Here is a 22,940-nt window from a genome sequence, read left to right on the forward strand (position 1 = left end):
CTCTATCCTACTATAACAGTTAAACATAAAAATTAGGCTTTAAGATTTTTTTGGTCCCTGAGAATGACAAGTTTTTTCTTTAATAAAGATATATTGTTAACTTTATCTGAGAGAGGCACCGAGTGGTCCAGCGGTCTAAAGCGCTGCCACTATGAGCAGGAGGTCGCAGGTTCGAACGCCGGCTCATGCAGCTTTGCCATCAAGTTGCCGGCGTTAGAGGGAGCAAAATTGGCCCTGCTCCCTCCGGGTGGGTAGATGGCGCTCTCTCCCCACATCACTCCTACGGTAATGTCTGCAGCACAGGGCGTCTGTGAGCTGATGTACCGGAACTGAGCCGCTGCGCTTTCCTCCAAGCGCGCTGGCTGCTCGGTAATGCTGCATCAGCAGCAGCTCGAAAAGAAGCGGTGGCTGACTTCACATGTATCGCATGTGTTAGTCTTCACCCTCCTGGTGTGTTGGGGCATCACTAGTGATGGGGGGAGTCCTAATGAGTGGGTTGGGTAACTGGCCGTGTAAATTGGGGAGAAAATGGGAAAAATTAGAAATAAAATCATAAAAAGAGAAAGGTACCAAAACTGCTCTTTTTGACTTCGATGCTTCAGACCATGACATAATTTCGATCGATTTCGATGAAATGTCGAAATCTTGACACCCCTAACATATAACTATTCAAAGTTTAATAGATTATTTATTAGTCAGTGATTTTGCTGCTTATTAGCTTATTAGTATTATGAAACATACCCAAAGCACATGGTACCACACTGACGTGCCCCCAAAGTCAATGTGGAAGTCAGTGTAGCTGTTCTTCACACCCATCAAACAGTACTTCTGCACGAAGGGTTTGGGGAAATACGAGTCATCAGGCCAGTAGTTCTCCACCCAGGACATCTTCTGTGCGATGTCTGGCACCACCACAAGCTCTGACATCCTGAAACAGCAGATAACAGCGGAGTTAGTGCAGAAACTTTTCACTTTTCCTCAAAGCCTGACTGTAGTGAGATTCTCAGCATGGGATTGGGTCAGTCAGAGGATCTGAATCATACTGCGGCACTGCCTTCAGCACATCTGCTCTGAACTCAGCTGGAGCTCAGAACCCCCTGCTGTTAACTAGAATAAGAATTCCCGTCCTGTGTGTGAGAATGTGTGCTGATATCGGCTGTGTTCTTCAATAGGAATAAAATAAAGCATGAATCAGATATAGAACAGCAAGTGTGCCACAGTCTGGAGATTTTATTTTTTAAGATTTAAAAAAAAAAAAATTAAAAACGTGTTGCAAAAATATTTGCACCCATATGGAGGTAATGAATTGCAATTGCGATTTGATCTGATTTATTTAAATAACAGGGAAAATACACATTAATCAACATCATTATTTCAAAATGTAATGGTGAACCACTACCATTCTTAGTTGATACACAACAACTGACACAAGTCTGACACAACTACCCATCATTACTGCTAGTTGATTCTTTCTAGGTGCAACAATTTTTTGACAAAGAATTTATGAACAAAAAGACAAATTTTAAGTCAAACTTACTTGGTGTCTGAAAACTCGAGGCTAATGACATTGAGCACCTTCGGTCGCTGAGGACTGTAGTAATACTTGACAAACTCTTTGAGTTTCATCTTGCTGTCAGCCTGACGAGCCACATCGATGACGTCGATCACTTTATCTCCACCTGCAAGTACATTAAAAAAAAAAAAAAAAAAAAAGACTTTAATGGTTGCTCATTATTTCAAAACGGCTTATTCATAACATTTTCATTTATAGTAATAAAAAAAAAACAGAGAACCCTATTAAAACATTTTTGGATGAGAATAACATAACTAAAACACACAGAACAAAATGAATAAGTAATATTAATTGATCAGAAATCGATCTGTGTGAAATGTCCCATATGTGCACATTGATACCTGTATAAACGTCATCTTCTTCGCAAACGACAAAAAAAAACCCCTCATATTTAAGAGGTGACTCAATAGCTGTATAAAGGGAAATGAATGCATTAGCAGCTCATATGTGGAGCACCTTTTGCTGGAGTTTAGAGTAAACAGCTGGTCTGAAGTACATGATCAGGTAGAGGTGGTTTGCTTTAGCTGTTTTTGCAGCTATAGCTGCACAGCTGCACCAAGAGATAAATGTGTGGGTATGAGAGAGAAGCATGTAGCGCTAATGCTAATGCGTAAAAGCAAAAAGAGACATGAATACTGATTTTAGCATTCATATTATGACCACATATGGAAGTGACTCAAATCTGGTTGAAAAAAATCGGATTTGGCACGTTCACACTGCCATGAAAAAATCAGATCTGAGCCACATTGAGCAAAGAGCTCTCCTTCAGAAAGATGGCTGTGGATATAGATCAGCCTATGAAATAAGATTTCTAAAATGTATTGTTCTATTGTGCACTAAATAATTTAGAGCAGACTGCAAAATGTGTAAAAAAAAGTTTCCAACAATTCTAAACATTTAAATTCAAGTGTCAACTTCATATGTAGAAATTGGCCATGATCGCCTGCTTTAGAAGCATCATGGACACTGAGGCCAACCTGAAGCCAAGTCCTGCATGAGGTGAAACAGGTGTGCCTGAACAGGGAAACCTTCAAACCTCAGCATAGGGATTCCTAATAAAACACTTAAAAAACATACTGTGTGGATACAGCAGACAGCTGGCAGCCAACAAATCAAGCCTGTCAGAGAGGTGCTGTGAGTAAGGTCACTGTAGAGTGTGGGGCAGGGCAGCTGGTGGATGTGTGTAAGCTCACAGCTCTAGAAAGCAGCTGGCCAGGGCCAGATGTCAGTCAGAGTCATACTCACCTCACCTCGAGAAAGTTTATCATTGCTAGCCTGAGATCAAGCAGGAGTAGTTATGTACTGTAAGATCAGCTTATGCATTTAATAAATTAAGACCTGTACTGTTTAGACAGGGATCCTAAATTGGTGCTCCTTCTTAGTGGCTCTATTTTTGCACTGTATCTCCATCAAGACCAGTGTGAACCAAGGGAAAATACAAACATAGACCATCATTAACAAAAAACAAGATGGTGGGAGGCCAATAAATCCATATAACATATCATTCCCTAGGCACAGAGTATTACAAATTAGCACATTTATTACATTAACACACATCTATAATACTAATAATGTTAAAAAATAAATACAACATTCCAGCTAATAACTTATAGCTCTGGAAAATAAAATAAGAGACCACCTAAGATTTTCTTTGATTTCACTAAATTGAAAACTTCTGGAATATAATCAGGAAAAAGATGGATGATCACAAGCCATCAAACCAAACTGAACTGCTTGAATTTTTGTACCAGGAGTAAAGCAGCATAAAGTTATCCAAAAGCAGTGTGTAAGACTGGTGGAGGAGAACATGATGCCAAGATGCATAAAAACTGTGATTAAAAACCAGGGTTATTGCACCAAATATTGATTTCTGAACTCTTAAAACTTTATGAATATGAACTTGTTTTCTTTGCATTATTTGAGGTCTGAAAGCTCTGCATCTTTTGTGTTATTTCAGCCATTTCTCATGTTCATTTTACTCAAATACCACCTATAAATCAGCAAAATCAGAAAAACTCATTCAGAAACTGAAGTGGTCTCATTTTTTCAGCTGTATATGAAACCCCTAGAAGTACAAATATCCCTTTTATGGTACACATATGGTGGTTTAAGACTGACATTCTAAACCATAATACCCATAAGCTTTGAGGTACAAAAGCAGCGTTTAATGGAGAAGGTGGAGATCGTGGTTTATCATTTTAAAGTAAATGGAGATGTGGAAAAAAGCCCAACGTTCGATCCAGAGAGGTGGACGGCCCCTCGTGAACGGTTCAGGCACACTGCCCACTGAGGTAAGTAAATTAGCTGGGCAGCAGGCCCGCTCTTACCGTTCAGAAGCACATTACAAACATGAAGCCCGAGGCTTTTAAGGCAAGCCGCAGACATAACGTCACCGTGTAAAATTTTACATTCATCACGCAGTGATCCCACTGCCCATACAGCATCAATTTCAAGGGCAAAGACAATTTAAGGTTCACTGTAATTCTGTAATTATATTATTAGGCTGGAAACTGAAAAATTGTGACCAACCCCATAAAGAATATTCCCTGATCAGCCATAACATTAAAACACCTGCCTGATGCCCATGACTCTGTGGCCGGTTCACTGGTTATCCTTCTTTAGAACAGCTCTAGTATTTATACAGACCATTGCATGCTGGGAACACAAGACCAGTATGATGTTAATATAGATATTTTGAGCCAATTGTAATTTCAGATTATCCCAGATTCATATGCTGTTCACCTGCTGGAACTATATTATCAACACTATGCACTTTAGATCATGTTTAATTAAATAAACCAAACAAGATTAATCCATGATCTTTAGCATATAGCTACAATTTAAAATGTAAATTGTATCAGCTATCTGTATTAAATTTATTATTCCTGTTAGGGAGGATACACAAAATAAATGACTTCATATCATTTAAATAGAATGGAAACAAAGCCTCGTTGCAGTGTTTTAAGTGTGTAATTTAATTTATGTGAGTAAAGTGTAAAAATGAACAATAACCTGACATTTATAGGCACTCGCTGCCAGCTTAAAATCCTAAATTCTTAGAGTTTACACTGGATTGCATTATATTTCTGGGGCCTCTTGTTATTTCATACTTTACTCTCAGTTGCTCATCCCAAATGTGAGGTCACTGAACTCTGAAGAGGAGCAACAGCATGAGATCCTTCCTCTAATTATACAGTTCCAACATCCTTTTCCTCAGTCTTCACAGTCTCACCCACGCATAAATGGAGAGTAGTCTAATCAGCAGTTCTATTTATGACATACAGTAACAATTGGGTCTAATCAGCTAACAATAGGACAAATTGAGGCTGTGTCAGAACGTCCCAGGTGGATATGCACCAAGTTATTTGACAGCTATTTAAAAAAAATGTACATTTGCATGTAAGATTGTACATATCTTTAACTATATACAGTAAAATAGATGCTCCTCATGATGATGTTGTAGATATTGTGGAACCTGGCATTTTTACTTTACTTCACAGCAGCTTTGTAATGGAGCACATGGTGTTACAGCCACAAACACACCAAAATTTCATAATTTTCTCTATTTTTTTGTTATGCAAAATCCACTAGCATAGCATTAAAGGATTTCAAGGACATGCATATTTTCACAGCTTACTTTACTCCTCAGATGGGGTGTGTGTTGTTGTACTCGTTTTTTCCCCCATCTGCCATCAGGCAGGAGGTTACCGTAGTATCCAGGTCAGAACAACCCGACTGATAAACAGTTTTTACCCACAGGCCGTCAGGCTTTTGAACAAACTGACCCCCACACCTTTTTAAGTTGACCATTTCCAACAATATATTTATATTTATTATATATTGCTGTTATGGTTAGTCACTTTAGTATACTTAGTTACTTTAAAATATATATATATATCATTGGATTAATTTGCCTATACACTAGAGTTTATGATATTTTGTTTAGTTTTTTTTTTTGCCATGTTGCACTGTTTTTATTACTGTAAAGTGACATCATGTCTTGACATGATGTGCAAATGACAAATAAACTTGAAACTTGAAGAAATCAAGAAACCCAAAGGAGACAATTTACAGAACTTTGAGCAGGATATAGGTTTAAATGCATATTTTCATCAATAGTACAATGATTTTGCTTTAATACTCTAACAGGCAGGCCAAAGTTACTTATAAAGCAACTCTTTTCCTATTTTTTGCCTGGCAGACCACCACCTCCACTAGTCTGCATCACAGTTAAGTGTATGTGTAAATGGGTGTGCAGGTGTGTCTGTGTGTAACCTAAACTTCACAGACAAAGCTATGTCTGGACTAGACAAATATGAGCTGTCTGTAAGATGGTGGGCGTGTAACAGGACACCTTTAGTTGCGCCTAATGAGCTGGGGGGGTGAGGGCCACTGAGCGGCTGTAAGCCACACCGCTTTTATCCACACACTTATTTTATTACAGCTTCATTAATTCTCACTAAGAGGTTGAACTCATTCAACCCTTAGTATTCGTCCGACACAACTACAAGTGTATCCGGTTTCTGCACTGTAATACAAATCTCCATTACACAGATGCGGCACTTATCAAAATGAGTACTTACACCTAGTCACACCCTGTTCATCATGCATAACAGGGCTGCACGATATATTGTTTAAGTACTCATAGTCATCGCAATGTGCGCATGCGAGATAGTCACATTGCAGGACGTAGAGGAAGTAGATACACAGTGCTGTCTCTGTGTCTGTGTAAGTGACAGGCTGCTGCTGCCTAAGAAGCGCGAGGGGGAGGGGGAGCATGTGGGGGGTGGGAGAAGTAAACCTGAGGTAACCGCATGGCCTCCAACCACATGGCTGTGCACGTGCTTGTAAACGCCGTTTCGAAAGCCTCAGTCCAGCACAGTTTTGTGCAGATATTTCCAGTTATTTAGCTTTTAAAACTCATTTAAATGTCTAATTAAAGGGCCGATTACTGTTGTTTTGCCGTTTTCCTCAGGTTTTGAGTCAGCGCTTGATTGGTCCGGACGCAAGACAGCGCACGGGTTGAGGCGGGGTTAGTGACATCACAGGCCTTGCATTGTTTAATATTGCAATATATATTGTGGAAAAAAGAACATTTGCAATATAAAAAACATTTGCAATATCATGCAGCCCTAATGCATAATGTAAAGAGCATTCAATAGTAAGAACAGGATGCATGTGGAGGAAAAAAAAGAGAGAGAACACACTGACCTACTTATAATGCTCACCCACAACCCCCCCCCCTCGCCCATCCTTACCAACATATCTTTCTACATCCTTGACGGAGAAATCTGAAGGAGGAAGGCGGAGGCCGAGTCCGTCTAATTGGGCCACGGCGATGGGGTAGCGGAAGCCATGTCTCTCCAGATAGCGCTGGGTCACCTGACTTCCCTGCATCCGCACCAGAAGCTCATCCCCACTGAAGATTTCAAAGACAAAGCATCAGCACCAGAGAAGTACAGCAGACAAGAGTGACACCAAATACAATGTACTGCTACACTGCAAATCATTTTTGTGTTCCTAGATATTCATTATAGAAAAACATCAGCTATTCTGTTTAAACAATTTATATGGCGTGAAAAGCAAATTATTTCCAGGAATAGTTTGTCAAATAACATTTTATCACATCAGTTTGATAATATACAACTCTGGAAAAAATAAGAGACCCCTTAAAAATAATGAGTTTCTTTGATTTTAGCAAACTGAAAACCTCTGAAATAAAATCAAGAGGAAGATGGATGATCACAAGCCATCAAACCAAGCTGAACTGCTTAAATGTTTGCACAAGAAGTGGCATAAAGCTATCCAAAAGCAGTGTGTAAAACTGGTGGAGGAGAACATGCCATGAAGCATGAAAACTGTGATTAAAAACTGCAGCAAATATTGATTTCTGTACTCTTAAAACTTTATGAATATGAACTTTGTTTTCTTTGCATTATTTGAGGTCTGAAAGCTCTGCATTTCAGCTGCTTTTTTTGTTATTTCAGCCATTTCTCATTTTCTGCAATAAAAAAGGCTCTAAATGACAATATTTTTATTTGGAATTTGGGAGAAATGTTGTCTGTAGTTTATAGAATAAAACAACAATGTTCATTTTACTCAAACATAAACCTATAAATAGCAAAATCAGAGAAGCTGATTCAGAAACTGAATTGGTCTCTTAATTTTTTGTGCACCAGACACCCATGTCTAGGTGTCAATGTGGACGTTTGATGGTGGTGCCTAATGGCTTCACAGTGATTGTGTAAGTTGTCTACATGCACATATATACCTGGCGAAGGTCCTGTTCTGTAGCTCCTGCACAAACACGAAAGTGCCAGCCTGCACTGGCTTACTGCCGTCGTCTGGCTCTGTGTAGTCATGTCTGTGCCAGTTCTTTCTCTGTTTCACTGCAAACACAAGACATTTACATGCATAAGCATTATTAGAGCCCTGAATTGAACAGTAACTGTTTCATGTTCTTCCAAAAAGAAAAGCCAATTTGTGTGAATCTATCATACAGTTTTATTGCCTTTATTTAAAGCCTGAACCTTTCCAGAGCAACAGGGGTCACATTCAATGTCCATTTGATAATTACATTTTAAATTGGCCTAATAATGTCTGCTCTCAAGGGATCAGGAAAACCACTAGTGCTTAAATCAAACAAGGGCAAATCAATAGAGGAGAGGAGAGGACAGAAGTAGAGAGAGGAAGAGAGGTAAGAGACGAATTGTGAAAGAAAAGGGTAAAGAGAGGAGAGGAAACAAGAGATGAAAGATGAGATAAAATGATAAGGTGAGAATAAAAGTAAGGGGAAGAGACATGACAAAATGAGAAGAGAAGTAAGGAGAGGAAAGGAGTAAGGATAAGTTGAAAAGTGATGAGGTGTGGAGAAGAGAGACACGATAATGAGAAAAAAAAGTAAGGAGAGGAAAAAATCCTAAATAAGTACAGAATTTAGGTACAGAAAGGAGAGGAGAGAAGACAAGACTAGATGAGACAAGGATAAGAGAGGAGAGAATTAGAGAGATAAAACGAGGAGAGGAAATGATGTGACATAAGATGAGGCAAGACAGGAAGAGAAGGGAAGAGAAAAGAAGATGAGAAATGATGAGAGATGAGGTGAAACAAGGAGAGAATATACAATGTGAAACAACAGGAGAAGAGAATTGAGGAGATGAGAAGAAAAAGAGGAGTGTCGAGACAAGACAACATACGATGAGTAGAAAGGAGAGAAGAGGTAAAGAAAAAACAAGAAATGACAAGATGACATGAGAATAGATAAGGACAGGAACTCAAAATTAAAAGAGGACGAGAAAAAGAGACAGGAGAGTAGACAAGACAAGATGCAATATGATGAGAAAAGAAAGTGAGAGACTTACTTAGAGAGGGGCCATGTGGGACTTCACAGTTGGGACAGTGATAGACATCAATGTCCACTGCATGGTGCTCTTCAACACGAACACAGCTGAAATAAAATAGTGAGATCAGATAGATAATCAAATACGATAGTGGTATCAGATAAATAATTAAATAAGATAGTGATATCAGATAAATAATCAAATAAAATAGTGATATCAGATGCATGTAAGTAGCTTATATTCTGAGAACGTTCAAATTGCCATGTAAAGCAATAACTTAAGGATTTTGAAGGCAGGTTAGGAAGAGGCAGAAGAGGTTGAATTGCATTCTGTGCCAAACTGTTGTTGTTGTGAAAAATCATATCCTATCACATGGTTCTGCACCTCTCTGCTTGTCCAGAAATGCAGTATAGAGCATGGAGCACTGCAAGTGGTAGGGGAAGTCCTAGCGAGTGGGCGGGTAAACTGGCTAAGCAAAATGTGGGAAAATACAAGATAAAAGCCTAACAATGACGGCCTCTTGGCCAGAACAATTCTTGCATATATCACAAACATGTTCTAAGGATATCATGAGCTCTAGAACTCCAGTTTCAGCCCATATCCTCAGACTTCATGCATCACAACACAATCCTGATGTGCAGGCAGATAAAAAGGGTCTGGCTCCCATGACCTGAGATTGACTCTGGCCGAGGTCAGCTTGGGCTGATTACGGTTATGGCGAGACAGGGCTGGTTGAGTCGGGACTCCAGATGTGGGGTTATATTTGGGTGTTGCTCCAGGGCAAGGAAGTGAGAGTGTGTGTGTGCGCATGTGTGTGTGTGTGTGTGTGATTGGGGCGGGGGAGGGTAGGGCGGAGGCTGTGGCGCGACAAGGTTTGTGAAGCAGTGGTTTTAGAACGACAGCAGTAGTGTCCACATCAAAGCTTGGGTTTGGCCCTCCCACTAGGCAGAGCCCAGAGTAAGGTGGGAGTGTGTTTGTGAGGGGGTTAAAAGAGGGGGGAGGGGCATGGTTGGGGGTGTATGTCTAATGCCTCATGGAGGTGAAAAATGTGCTGACTCGTAAAAAGCCAGAACAGACTTCTTCTCCTCTTTTAACATCTGTCTGCATCAGTGGAACCAAACTTAGTCCCGTTTTATATTTTGATGTTTTCTCTGCTGCAACAAAAATGATCAGGCTAGTTATCATATTGAATTAGATAATGGTTTGCCCCAATTAGACAAAAGTTCTTCCCGATTTAATCAGCAGCGATTGAAAAAGGTCAGTGAAACTCTTTAGTGAAAATGTGGGCACTTTGTCAAAATATGAAGCCAACAGTACTTCAGTTGTACCACTCCTGCACAAGTTGAGGTGCTATCTTGTTAGTGGCTCAATGTTAGGCGATATGAGTTCAAAGAGGCTTCATAGTGGGCGCCAGAAGGATTGTACATTGCATTTACAAAGTTGTGCAATACAAGTTAAACATTCCTTGATCTACAATGTCACATGACTACTTTAATTATGTCATATGAGGCATTACCACCCAGAGTGAACAGTGCAGTGAGTGGTAATAATTGTGACCAGCAGTATCTGGCTATAATTGTCCATGTGACCATACAACTCCCAGACACATTTTCAGCAGGTCAATGCAGTGTTAATTTCCTTCACGTGACATGGCAGAAGTCATGGGATACAATACTGGTTCCTTTTTAATGACATGTGGTCTATGTATATGGATTTATCATGGTACATGTTTACTAAATCACATACTGTAATGTTTTTGTCCACATGCTTCATTTAAGCTACAAACATCTGCTCTGTCTGTGCATTTTCATTGCAGCTCTTCATCAAGCTTGAAGGAGTTGTTATAGTAAAAACTAACAGATGTAGAGTGAGACTGTATGCAACGTTGTTATGATTAAACCTTGGTGATGAAACGTGAAAAAACGCAATCCATTTGGATAATGGCTTAACTACACTTTGCTTTACCACTAGAAGTGGGTGAGTGGTTAATATCTCAGCGATGCTCACATAGCACTTTTCCACTGAAAGAACTAGAGTTCTTGAGTCAGTGTCATTATAAGAACTGTGGTGCTTTTCAGTGATCCAGTCCGCGTTTCCAGAAGTTTTAGTGGAACCATAAAAATTTGACATCATATGTCGTCATCATAAGGTGTTGCACCGCAGTGGTAAACACTGATTGCGCTGAAGAACCTAGTATTTTTCGGTTCCCGCTGAGAACGAATGCTCCTGGTTCCAGAACGGTGCCGGTTCCACATCGGCTGGTGCACAGATAAAATCAATCTCTAAGCTCTGGGATAGGAAGCGACACCCACATTCACATATCCTCTTGGTCAACTTGCTTCATGAAAGAAAAAACAGCTGACTGCAAATTCTGACAACCAGCCACATCTCTCTTCCTCACGCTCTCCCTCCATCCCCTCCTCCCTCCCTGGGTGCACTAAAGCCAACAACAATCAGTGGCCTCACTGTTGGGAGCTGAGGAAAAGAGCACTCAGGAAGTGAGTCACAGGAACAGTTACGTAGCGCCGCCGGAGCTCCTGACCTACTGTGGGCCGCGCTGTTCCGGACTCCTACTCTGGTTGAGTAAGCTTTGCAGAACACAGGGATCCATGCTGCTAAAAACAGCCTGAAGGCAGAAGAATGTGGGCCATTGGAGCAGGCAGTGACAGGCATCTATTAGCTCACTGAGCGAACCACAGAAAACAGCTTATGTGAAGATCACACATTTTGATAACATAACTAAGGCGTGCGCGTTATATTGGCGACTGGACAATTTACTTGCTCTTAGAGCTGCACAATATTGCAAAAAAAATGTTATATTGCAAATGTTCTTTTTACAACTAGATATGTCATGATATTAAACAATGCAGGGCTCGTGATGTCACTAGCCTCGCCCTCATGCTGTCTCATGTTTGGACTGATCAAGAGCTGAGTCAGCGCCGAGCACTCAAAATCCCGAAAAAACAGCAAAAGAACAGTAATCGAAATTACAATCAGGAATTTAAATGGCTTTTTTAAAAGGTAAATAAGTCATTTTCCTGGGATTAAAAGCATGAATTCAGCTGTAACTGGAAAAATCTGCACTGCAAAACTGTGCTGGACTGAGGTGCACAGCTTTCGACATGTGCGTTTACAAGCACATGCCCAACCATGTGGATGGAGGCCATGCGGTTACCTCGTGTTTACTCCTGGGGCTGTCATCATCCATAACACAAGTATACTAGTGTCAATATGATAAACATCAGTAATATAATTGTAGTGATATAATCATATTCAGAATCAGTGTTTATTTATTTATTTTTTTTAATTGGCTTACAGCTGACTAACTCATACGTTCCGTTACATTCAGAAACTTTCAGCAGTCTCACAATTTCTTTATGAACTGTCTCACTGCGCTCACTGAGTTCCTTACACCTCCTTGTTCTCTACCATATAGATTCTCCTCATCCTGTATATGGGTGTGTTAACGAAAGGGAGCTGGCTCAACTGCAGTTTTTAATGAGGACAACCATCAGCATGATGCCACACATCAGAAAGAGAAGCTAGGCTTTTGTTAAAAATGGAGCTGTGCTGCTCACAGCTGCTGTTATTTGGGTTAAAAATGCAATCAAATAAACGTTATTTTAAACACAGCGCCCGCACATCATCTACATGCAAGTCCAACAGTGGTTGCAAATCTGCACAGATATATAACTACAATATGATTACGCAGTGCTTGCTTTATTCACACAAAATAAATAAAAAATACTGTTAAAAAAGTATTATTCTAATTTATATTGACTACAATGAGCCGTTTTTATTCTGAATCTCAACCCAGATGTTCCATTTCACTGTGTTCTCACTTCCAAAGCAGAGCAGAAGGTGCCAATTTTAACACATCCACTGATGAGATCTAGAGAAGTGAGGCGTTATGCTGTTTGGAAAGTCGGCTGTATAGTGGCTTACTGCGAGTTGTCTGGCTGCTGGGCCAAAGAGGATGATGCAACAGTCTCTGAAAGTGTGTCAACGAAGCACAATGGAAGAAGCAGAGACTCATCAGAAGGCAAAAGAGATGTTCAGAGAGTTGCAGTGCTGCTGTGTCAAAACTGCCTCGAGACATGCTCTAATTAAAATTAAATAATGAGCTTTCATCCTCATAGAAATAAAGATCCAGAGTAATTCAACTGCATGGCGAAGCTTTATTTCAGAAAAACAATGACTGAGATATATTCACAAGCCAGGTATCACTGGTCCTCCCACAGGGGCATTTTCACACCTGAAATACCAGTGAAAAGTTCATGTATTTGTTAAACTGTATAGTATATTTGGTCTGGCTAGTTTTGTTCTCACAACACAGTTTAGTGAGTACAGAGTTAACAACACTGCTACATCCTGTCATCATCACCTACATTGGCTCTGTTTACCCTATAAAAATACCCTGTACTGTCAAGTACAAGTCAAGTATCCGCTTTCTTGAATTGCACTTGGTCTAAGGTAAGGATCTAAGGTAAGACGCTTTAGATGCAACTGCAGCCTGCATGTTCAGTGTACTGAACATTGATTGATCTGTAGGAACATGTGACTGTGCCGTATTCGCTCTCCCTGACAATTTAGAATCCACCCAATACACCTGCATTGCATATAAATGTGGTTAATCTACAGTTACAGCAGATAAGGGGATCACCACTATAACCTGTTGCACCCTTCAGTGCTGTTTGATGTGTATCTACACAAAGAGAATGTTGGATTTTGTCAGGGAGGCAGAATATGGAACAACATCTGCAAATAGTGCTGTGCGATATGACGATAAAAAAAGTGTCTATTGTGCTACTTACCTTTTATTGTCCCTATCATTTCTACAGTAATTTGATCAATTATTCATGCAAATATATAAAGTAGGCTACAATGAAATGTATTGGCGTGGGCATAAACTCGGTTTATATTAGGGACAATAGAGTAAACTTTGCAAAAAAATCTTCGTAATGTGTTTTTGCAACATGACACTGCTTTACGTTATTGCGAGGACACGTCGTTTTGCGACATGCTTTATGTTATTACACTCATGAGAGCTGAACAATGGAGACGAATGGTTCTTTTGAAAGAATTAGCTACTGCATCTACCTCATCTGTTATCATCTGATATACATATACAGATACATATATATTGCTGCACTAAAAGGTAGGAATTCTCATTTGTGAAAGTTTGGTTTAATGTCACTTTGAAATAAAGTTGGAAAAAAGTAAGCAATGATATTACTTTGTCATATTTTTCGAAGAATAACTGAAAATATTCTTAAATGTGGTGTATCATGATATATATATCGTTATGGTGATTCTTTTAATTATTCTTCTGTTGTTTAATAGCTGATTAGGACAGACAGCCTATTTTGGTTAGGGTCAAATGTTGGTATATTGGTCCAGACTGTGATTCATGGCAACTTAAAACAACTTAAAACATGGCAACTACAAAAGCTATTAAAGTTTGTACCAAACTGAAAAGTTAGAAAGTCTGGACCAAACAAGAAGAAGTATAAAAGCACCCCTAGTGTTCAACACTGCTTTGTTTCTGTACAATATTATAACCCCAGTGACTGCATCTACTTGTTATTGCATTGGTATTGCATGTTGTTTTGGTACGGCAGGAGATCTTTACAGACGTGGAAATCGGAGACAGCTATTGCTTTATTGTCTGAAATCCCACACAATTTCTGACAATGTGATATCCTGTTTTGATGGACGAGCAATGCTGGCAAGCAATGCGATCAGGAACTGTTAATGTAACAGGCCTGAAGAAACACAACAACAGCCAAACAAGTCCCTTGTTGCTGACCTGTGTGGATGGGCTCCATTGCTCTAAACTCTAAATCTCTCTGGAGGCTGTTTGTGTCTGAGAAATGAGACCATTACAGCCTTCCAAAAGACAATAGGTTTGGCCTCTACAGGCAAACACCACTAAAGAGAGCATAACAAAGCAGCTCTTCAGACACAGAGGGGAATCCTTTCCTGCTGCCCGAAATTTCTCCTGACAACAGCAGCTCCCTGCTGGCTGCCTGTCTTTTAACCTGCTCTTTCGCTTGAGTGGAGAGTCTGTCGTTAGTTAGATGAGCGGCAGGGAGCTCATTTTGGTATATCCAAAGGTGGAACAGGTCCAGTCAAAAACCTGAAAGGACATGTCGTTTTTCTTAATAACGGTCCCCTGAACACAGGCCTAAGAGCATCCAATCAACAGCCAGTAGATTTCTGATGCCTGACCCAGATAATGCACAGAGTTGGCTTCTGTGCAACCTCTCAGGTCAAGCACAGAAACCTTCCAAATACATGCGAATGCCCCGCAGCTGTTCACTCAGCGGAGCATTCTCCTGAGGCTTCCCATCCTTAGGTCTGCTTTTGAGAACCCGTAATGAAAGCAGTAAAGCACTTCAGCCAATGGGTCTCCAACAGATCTATCCAATAGTTCACGTAGAGCGAGAGAAGAAGAAATGTGTCTCCATGGTGATGGCAGGCGTAGAGGCAGAATTCTCAAAATGTCAGCTATAGCTCTCTCGCTCCCATTTTTAGCATGTTCATACAGCGTGAGGCAGTCATGCCCGTGTAGACTTGTGCAGTTAAAGTACCCAGCAGGTGAAAAGCACACTCCATTTGACATGGCCTGTGTTTAACCTTCTACAAGCTGTGATTTGTGGCTTGCCGTGAGTGTTTTCCCTCGTTTCAGCCAGAGACTTCCTTCACCACTGTCGCTGTACCCACATACACACACTCATACAGTCGTAGACCAGAGTAAAAGTGAAGTTCTGCTCCTTTACCTGAATTTTTAACTCAAACACACAGGTCCCTTGTTAAGCAGGGGAGGTGTAAGGTTTCTGTTGTCTCTCGAGGGGATGTGAAATTTGAGTAAGACGTCTAAGCAGAACCTGACAACGACCTTGCAAGTGCATCCATCACCAGCTTTACCAATACAGACCACGCCAACCGGATACAATCCATTCTGCTACTACAAGCTACTGTCGTGGGAAGGTTCGGAATTAATGACCTTCCCTTAAGAGAATTGTTAAGTTTAAATATGTGGTGTTTTTTTGCTATTTAAAGGCACAGACATGGGCAATATGCTAAAATCCACCCTTTCTCGTTCTTCGTGAAATACAATAGGTCTCTCTCAGTTGTACATGATGCTGCACATGAAACTCTTCCTCAGCCTCCATTGTCAGCAGTAACTAGTAAAAGAAAATATTCAGAAAAACAAGTCGATCCGTGAATTAGTATTCATGGCCTTGCCCACCTCGGCTCACGACCGCCCACAGACAAAGATGCAGCCAGGCAGCGGCACGGTCTCATCAGATAGGAGCTAACAGTGCTAGGAACAGCACAGCAGTTCATTCCTGTATTCTTTGCGCGAATATCACATCAGTATTATATGCTTTGCCCAGCTCTGTCAGAATTTGTCTATGGAACACCACCAGTGAGGTACAATTGAGATAGGTAGATGTATGTTTAGAACAATTCTGTTTACACTAGTTAAAAGTAAAAACTTTACTTCCTGGACCTGGACTACCAACTCTGTGTGTAACTATAGGTTTAAATAGGATCTCCAGTGGATTTCGTGTTTTACAGAGACTCTAAGACTAGGTCAGTGGCTGAACTGCACTCAGCAGGGAAATTTTAAACATGTTGTAAAGTAACATATGACATTGCAAAGACTGTTATTACTGTACAAATCTCTTTATGTAAAAATGTTTCTAACGGTTGCTGTTAGCCAATCAGAGGCGATATATTTGCATGTATGAATATTTAGTCTTTTACTATGTCTTAATTGAGTTCATACTTTCTGCAGTTAAATAGAATTAAAAGTGCATGTAGGGGACAATGCATTTTCCCCAAAACTGGTAAGATCTTATAAACAAAATGTAGAATATTGGTATAAAGGACAAAAGTGATTACATGAAATCACTAGTCTGGATAAACTTAACGAAATTCAGGAATAAATGCAGAAATAAACCTGGTTCCATGTGCAAAGGCCTTTCTGGATGAATGTTAGAAGATTTTGCAGATAGAAAGTTACTAAACTCCAAAGTCAAGCTTAGGGGAATAGGGGAAGAGGTAAAGGGAATTATCAGATAATCCTCACTTCTGGCTTGAGTTATGCAGCTTACCCACCAATCTAGTTTATGAAATACCTCACTAATCTCATTTCATGGGTTATTCATGCAGAAACCCAGATAATGCCATAGGGTTCACAAACTTCTTCTAACAACAGTCTGCCTGCACCTTCCGGCCGAGTTCAGCCTTGTTGACAGATGCTGGGGAGGAAATCGTCCGCAAAAAAAGCAGCTCACTCAACAGACAGTGAAGTGGCAGGAAGTGTGGCATAATAAAAAGGGCAGGAAAGGTAAACCAAGGCTTCCTCCTCATCCTCTGCTCCCGATGGTCAAGATCATACCAGCATGAAACTATTTGAGTTCTTCAAGGTAATGAGGATAGGAAGTGCTGCAGAGGAAATGGGCCTCTGAGGCTTCGAACCCGCAGCACGGCCAAGACCATCAGTCAGCCTGCAGCTGGAGACTTCCTCCAGCAGTTGTCGAGCAGTGCGTGCACACGCTCTGTGGGCAGGTGAACTGTCATATATGCCCTTTCACAGATTAGAAGAAACACAGTCACGCTGTCTGCAGTTTAAAACCGCACAAGTCAGCCTGTGCTGCAGTGCTAGAAGAGCTCCTTCAAAGTTCTCATACAAAGACAAATTTAAGAACTGATAAAAGGGTTTCCATTTTTATGTCTCAGTCAGGGATGCTCTGATAGATGCTTTAGATGGTTGTTTGAGCAATACTATAGTAATACCCATTTTGAGTGCATAAAAAAATCATTTCAGGAGACATATCAACTACAGAGGCTGAAGTTAGACAAAAGTAAACTGACATTGACTTGATGACAGTTAGCTACACTAACTGACATTAACTAATCTAGATGATGTTAGCTAAATGTTTGGTCTATTAGCTGATAATAACCACTTCAGCTCACATTAGCAAGATGAAAACTACATCTGATGACAGCTAGAGGCTAATTACCTTAGCTGATGTTGGCTAGATGCTAATTACCTTAAATGATGTTAGTTAGATTTGAACTACAGTGGCTAATGTTTAGGGCTGCAACGATTAGTCGATATAATCGCCAATGTTGATTATAAAAACATTGACTTTAAAATGTTCAACTGGGCTGGGCCTCATTAAACATCTCCAGTTCCTGTATTTGTTGTTTTAAACCGTTTTGTAACTGCAATTTTATGACTTTTTATAAAATTCTGAGCAGAACTGCTGTAACATATGTGGCAAATGAATGAATGAATTATGCATTACAACGGTTCTTGTTGTGCACTGATCAAAAGTCACTTCATCAAAAGTCCTTCAAGACCAAACCATTTCCCAGTCTGAGAAGTGGGTCATATTTAACTGAGAACCAAACAGACTTAAGATTTGGGTAGAAAGACAGATCATCTATCTCCCTTCTCCATTTTCATCTTTGAGAGACATTGATGAATGGGGCTTTGAACTTGCCCGTGGCTAACGGGGCCTCCATCAATCTTCCACTGCTGCTGCTCCTACGCACAGTCAAATGCTTAAGCATATATACACAATTTAATTATGCATATAATTCTCATTTCCAAAAATCACAGGATGCAAGGACTAGAAATTATCAAAGCATGATCAATCCTTGAAAACCCCTTGTGTTGTAGTCAGTATCAGCCTAGGCTTAACCTTTATTGTGGAAAAAAACGTGGCTGTTGCACAAACACAAAGGCAGCTGAAGGCTGTGCAGTTACTGTAACGCTGATATTAGGCTGAGCCTCTCATCACTGTCAGGAATGAATAGCACAGAGGCTCATAATCCTCCAAGCTCCTCACCCCCAGAGGCTGCTGCCTCCCGAGTGGGCCCGTGAAACGCGGCTAGATAACAGGCCGGTCCCTGGCCTCGGGCCCCCAAGCCTCCGGCTAGACAGATTAATCCCATTGGTGGCAGGCGACAGTTCTGCGCTGAACAGAATAGGAGGGTGTTAAGACAACAGCAGGGAAAGAGACAGCGAGATAGCAGCCAAAGTGAACACAGACTGAAGAGTGTAAAACACTGGGTCAAACCCAGACAGCTTGGGTTTCTTTAAGGATCCACTAACATTACACACGTATTTGCAGATGCCAATGCTGATATACACATTTATAACTTACAGAGAGACTGGACACCCCGGGATAACTTTATAATTCTAAAACTAATAAAAATGAGCAGAAATCAGCAGTGTATTGTGACCAGTGTTGGCCAACTGTAGCAGTGCGGCCAGCATTGCTTGGTCCGTTTCCGGAAAAAAATATTACTGGCTATATCGACTGATGCCGATGACTTAAAAAGAAAAAAAGCAATTTTCGGCCAATACAGATATAATTCCGATATCATCATGCAATATCATCCTTTTTTTTGTTTTACAAACATTTCATACATTCACAGACCACAGATGGTAGAATAGAAGTTCTGATAACTCTTTTCTGAGACTTGTGTAGTGTGCAGGGTACAAAGATCGGACAACTCTGAAAGTCTTGTAGGGTATACACGCCATTAGCTGCAGTGGCCTGATTAGCAATATATAAAAATTTTAAATGTCATTTTTTTTATGCCATCTGTGGATGATAAGGACTGTGCATCAATGTCCCAGGCCACCAAACCCCCAACATACTCTATTACCCATGCATTTTCTTTCATGCAAATCAAAAATGTTCTGTTCTGTTCTCCTTGAAGTTCTTGTACTTCATCTTTTTGGTGTCTAATTGCAGCATGTGTGGTGTCCGGCAGCCTTAAAAGTTACAGAAGTGGACCTGGCCAGGAAAAGTTGATGGTTTAACCCTGTGGATTGACAGGAAGTAGGGGTTGAGGGACTAAAGGAACAGGGCTTCTCCTCCCACAAAATTCACAGCTAAGGTGCCCTTAAGCAAGGCACCTAACCCCCCAAAATACTCTCGGGGGCTGAAGTGGCTGTCCACCTCTGTGTGTGTGTGTGTGTGTGTGTGTGTGTGTGTGTGTACTGGCATGTTTAGGTTTAATTGAGTGTGCATTGGCTATAAAATTGCAAAGACCTAAACTCTGTAAAATGAGTTTGACTTGGTTGCCAGTTACTTTTTAAACAGTGCAATGAATTCATATTAAACCATATTATTAGTATTATTAAAGGAGAAATCCAGTGTGAAACAGATTTGGGATGTTGTAAAAACCTTTGTCAAATAGCCCACCTCCATTCACTTCCAGCATTCCTAAATAGAGTGCTTTTAGCCGATGCTCCCAACAGTCTTACAATGCTAGCGATAGGGGCATAGCATTACACATGAAAAGAAATAGATTATTTTAAGCCATTAACAAGCTCGAAGTAGCTTCACACTTTATTAATAGAATTCTGAGGGCCCTGACATTTAAAACGAGGCACATAATAAAAAGTCTTACACCTATAATACAGCTATAGTAATCAAAACGGTTTTCAAACGGTTTGGATTGTTACAAACGGCAAAGGTGTAGTAATGATTCAGGACGCTGACATATTAAATATGTGCTTTCATGTGGAAATACTTTGTATTATGCTCTTTAACAAGGACAGACCTATGGCATGGCATATTAATAATAATTATTAGCATTATGTGTGTTTTTATATGTGATATATGTCATGATCAGTACAGTGATGGAGGTGCCCAAAGCTCTACATCTAACTTCTAAACGCCTTGTTTTAAATATCAGCTCTTCGGATTCTACAGTGAATAATGTGTAAAAAGTGATTTATTAGGGCAAAACATGCCCTGAAGCAGCCATTGTAAAGAATGCTGGGCAAAAAGCACAAAATTATTGGATTTTGGAATGCTGCGGGAGAACAGAGATGGGCTATTCAACAAAGGTTCATGTTTTACTTTAACTTCATCCCAATTCCATTTCACACCGGATTTCTCCTTTAAACGCGGACACGTCAAACGGGAGTCTGGCCCCTTTAGAGGCGGGTCCTGATGCGACCACTAGGCGGCTCCCACCACGTGCCCATATTTGCTAAAAGAGGCATTTAAATGTCCGACCCCCGCTGCCAAAGCAAAGACTAAACATTCAGAGCGAGAAGAAAAGCTCAATATTTCACCAGAGAGAGAGAGAGAGAGAGAGGGGGGATCCTCAGAACTGCACACAAACAAACACAACAGAGCCGCGAGTATCACTTAATCAGGAAAGCCGCCCTCTAACCGAGAGCATTTAGCTAAACTCAGAAAACCACAATGTGTGTGAGAACTACACGGCTGGTCTTTGTTTAGAGCCCCCCCTCCTTACTACTTCTCTCCTGCACAGATCCCCTGCACTACTTTACAGGTCTGATTTACACCACTAGCTTTACTACAACAGCAGGGTTTATAACCTATGGTGTCTAGTACATTATATATACAAAACAAAAATAACTGACATGAGGAATAAACAAAACTGAATTTAGTAGCAAAAGCTATGGGACGTGTTAAAAACTAGATAGTTAGATTAGAATAGATTAAAAATGAAGCAGCACAAAAAAAAAACACAAACACAACCAAGTTAGTCTCAGTTCAGATACAAGTCAATAACCAGCAAATAAACAAAGCCAAGTTAGCTAACCTAGTTAGTTAGTTAATTAGCTAAGACAATCTAGCGTTAGCCAATGATTGAACTAGCTTATATTTATCTTTAAATTAAATTTAAAATATATCTTTATCTGTATAAGTTATACAGTGTTGAGTTATTTAATTTTTATTATTTATACTGCACTGTGTATTTTATCTATTTTTGTACTGAGTGCCATGCTACCCTTTTGCTGCTGTAATACTGTAAATTTCTTGCATGGTTAATTTAACAATCTAACTTGCAGGTAAAAAAAAAAAAAAGGTTTAAGTTAGTTATATACGCTAAGCTAACTACAAATACACTCCTGCTGCTGCTGCAACTTCTAAAATCGATCATCTGGAGTTTATTTTGTTGATGGCAAACTTTCCAATACGGTAATTCAAGTTATACGTCCCAACAAATACATTTTAAACGTTGCAAATAAAAAAAATCTCTATTTAAATACTAAAATAACTAGTTACACTCAGGGTCCGTCAGCTGAGGCTTCCTGCAAGTCCCTTTACTGCAATGCTAACTAGCGTAGCGTTAGCTAACCCGACAGATTAGCGAGCGAGCTAAAACGCAACGCTAATGTGTTTTGTTTTGTGTCCGAATCGTTTTCTCTTCTCAGATAAAGTAGTTAAAACAGTCTGTCAGTTTAACCAGTAAGGAAAAGTAGTAATGTAAAGGAAAACAGCAACAACACGAGCCAAGTCATAAGAGCAGCACAGCCAGTAAGACCCATTTTATTCAGCGTTACTCCAGATAACAACAAAGCTCCACATGAACCCCTGCTCTCTCTCTCTCTCTCAGCTGTAGCTCCGCTCCAAACACACAGCTGAGTCGGACTGACACCACAAACTGCCAGGATACACAAGCAGCGCACGCGATAACGACTCGATTTAAAGCACTTTATCACGCGTAAATGTTTCAATTTCTTACCTGCCGTGAAACCAATCCTTACAAATGTCGCATTCTATCATAAACCGGCTCACATCGTACGGCTGCCGGCAAACGCAGTACAGCGGGGCCGTCGCCATCTTCGGTCTGTTCACCAAAGCAGCAGCGATGTCCGAGTCACCCGCAAGGAATCGTCATTTTGAATCGATTCGTTCGGATCATTTCCAATCAACCGAGTGAATCGAGTCGCGTGCAGCTTTGGGAGTTTGGGATGTTGTAAAGTGAGTTTTACTACTAAAGACTAAAGTCAAATTAACGACATAAAGTCAAATTTGCCAACCAAATGAGGCCAAGCTTTTACGGCAGCGTTTGTAAACATGTAAAAATATAACTAATAATGAGTTATTTTAATTGCATTACTTATTTTAATGGGTTAATGGGCAATGATGGCCTGACTCAAATTGATGCATAATTCAGTTGTATCCAGACTAAAAAAGGCCATGTTGTTCTGTTCACTAATGTGT

General features: G+C 40.3%; 1 protein-coding gene across 1 annotated transcript in view; it reads right to left on the reverse strand.

Moving 5' to 3' along the window:
* Positions 1–22,583, reverse strand: part of kdm7ab (lysine (K)-specific demethylase 7Ab) — a 42,858-nt gene extending 20,275 nt beyond the window's left edge. Inside the window, exons 1-6 of the mRNA XM_007228362.4 lie at positions 22,459–22,583; positions 8,935–9,020; positions 7,845–7,962; positions 6,832–6,992; positions 1,538–1,679; positions 742–928 (exon numbers count right to left, since the gene is read on the reverse strand). Of these exons, the coding sequence (XP_007228424.3) occupies positions 742–928; positions 1,538–1,679; positions 6,832–6,992; positions 7,845–7,962; positions 8,935–9,020; positions 22,459–22,556 (792 nt within the window). The 5' untranslated portion in view covers positions 22,557–22,583. The remainder of the gene's footprint in view (positions 1–741; positions 929–1,537; positions 1,680–6,831; positions 6,993–7,844; positions 7,963–8,934; positions 9,021–22,458) is intronic.
* Positions 22,584–22,940: the final 357 nt, after the last annotated feature.

The sequence above is a fragment of the Astyanax mexicanus genome, chromosome 10 (genome assembly GCF_023375975.1).
Source record: "Astyanax mexicanus isolate ESR-SI-001 chromosome 10, AstMex3_surface, whole genome shotgun sequence".
Classification (NCBI taxonomy): Eukaryota; Metazoa; Chordata; class Actinopteri; order Characiformes; family Acestrorhamphidae; genus Astyanax; species Astyanax mexicanus.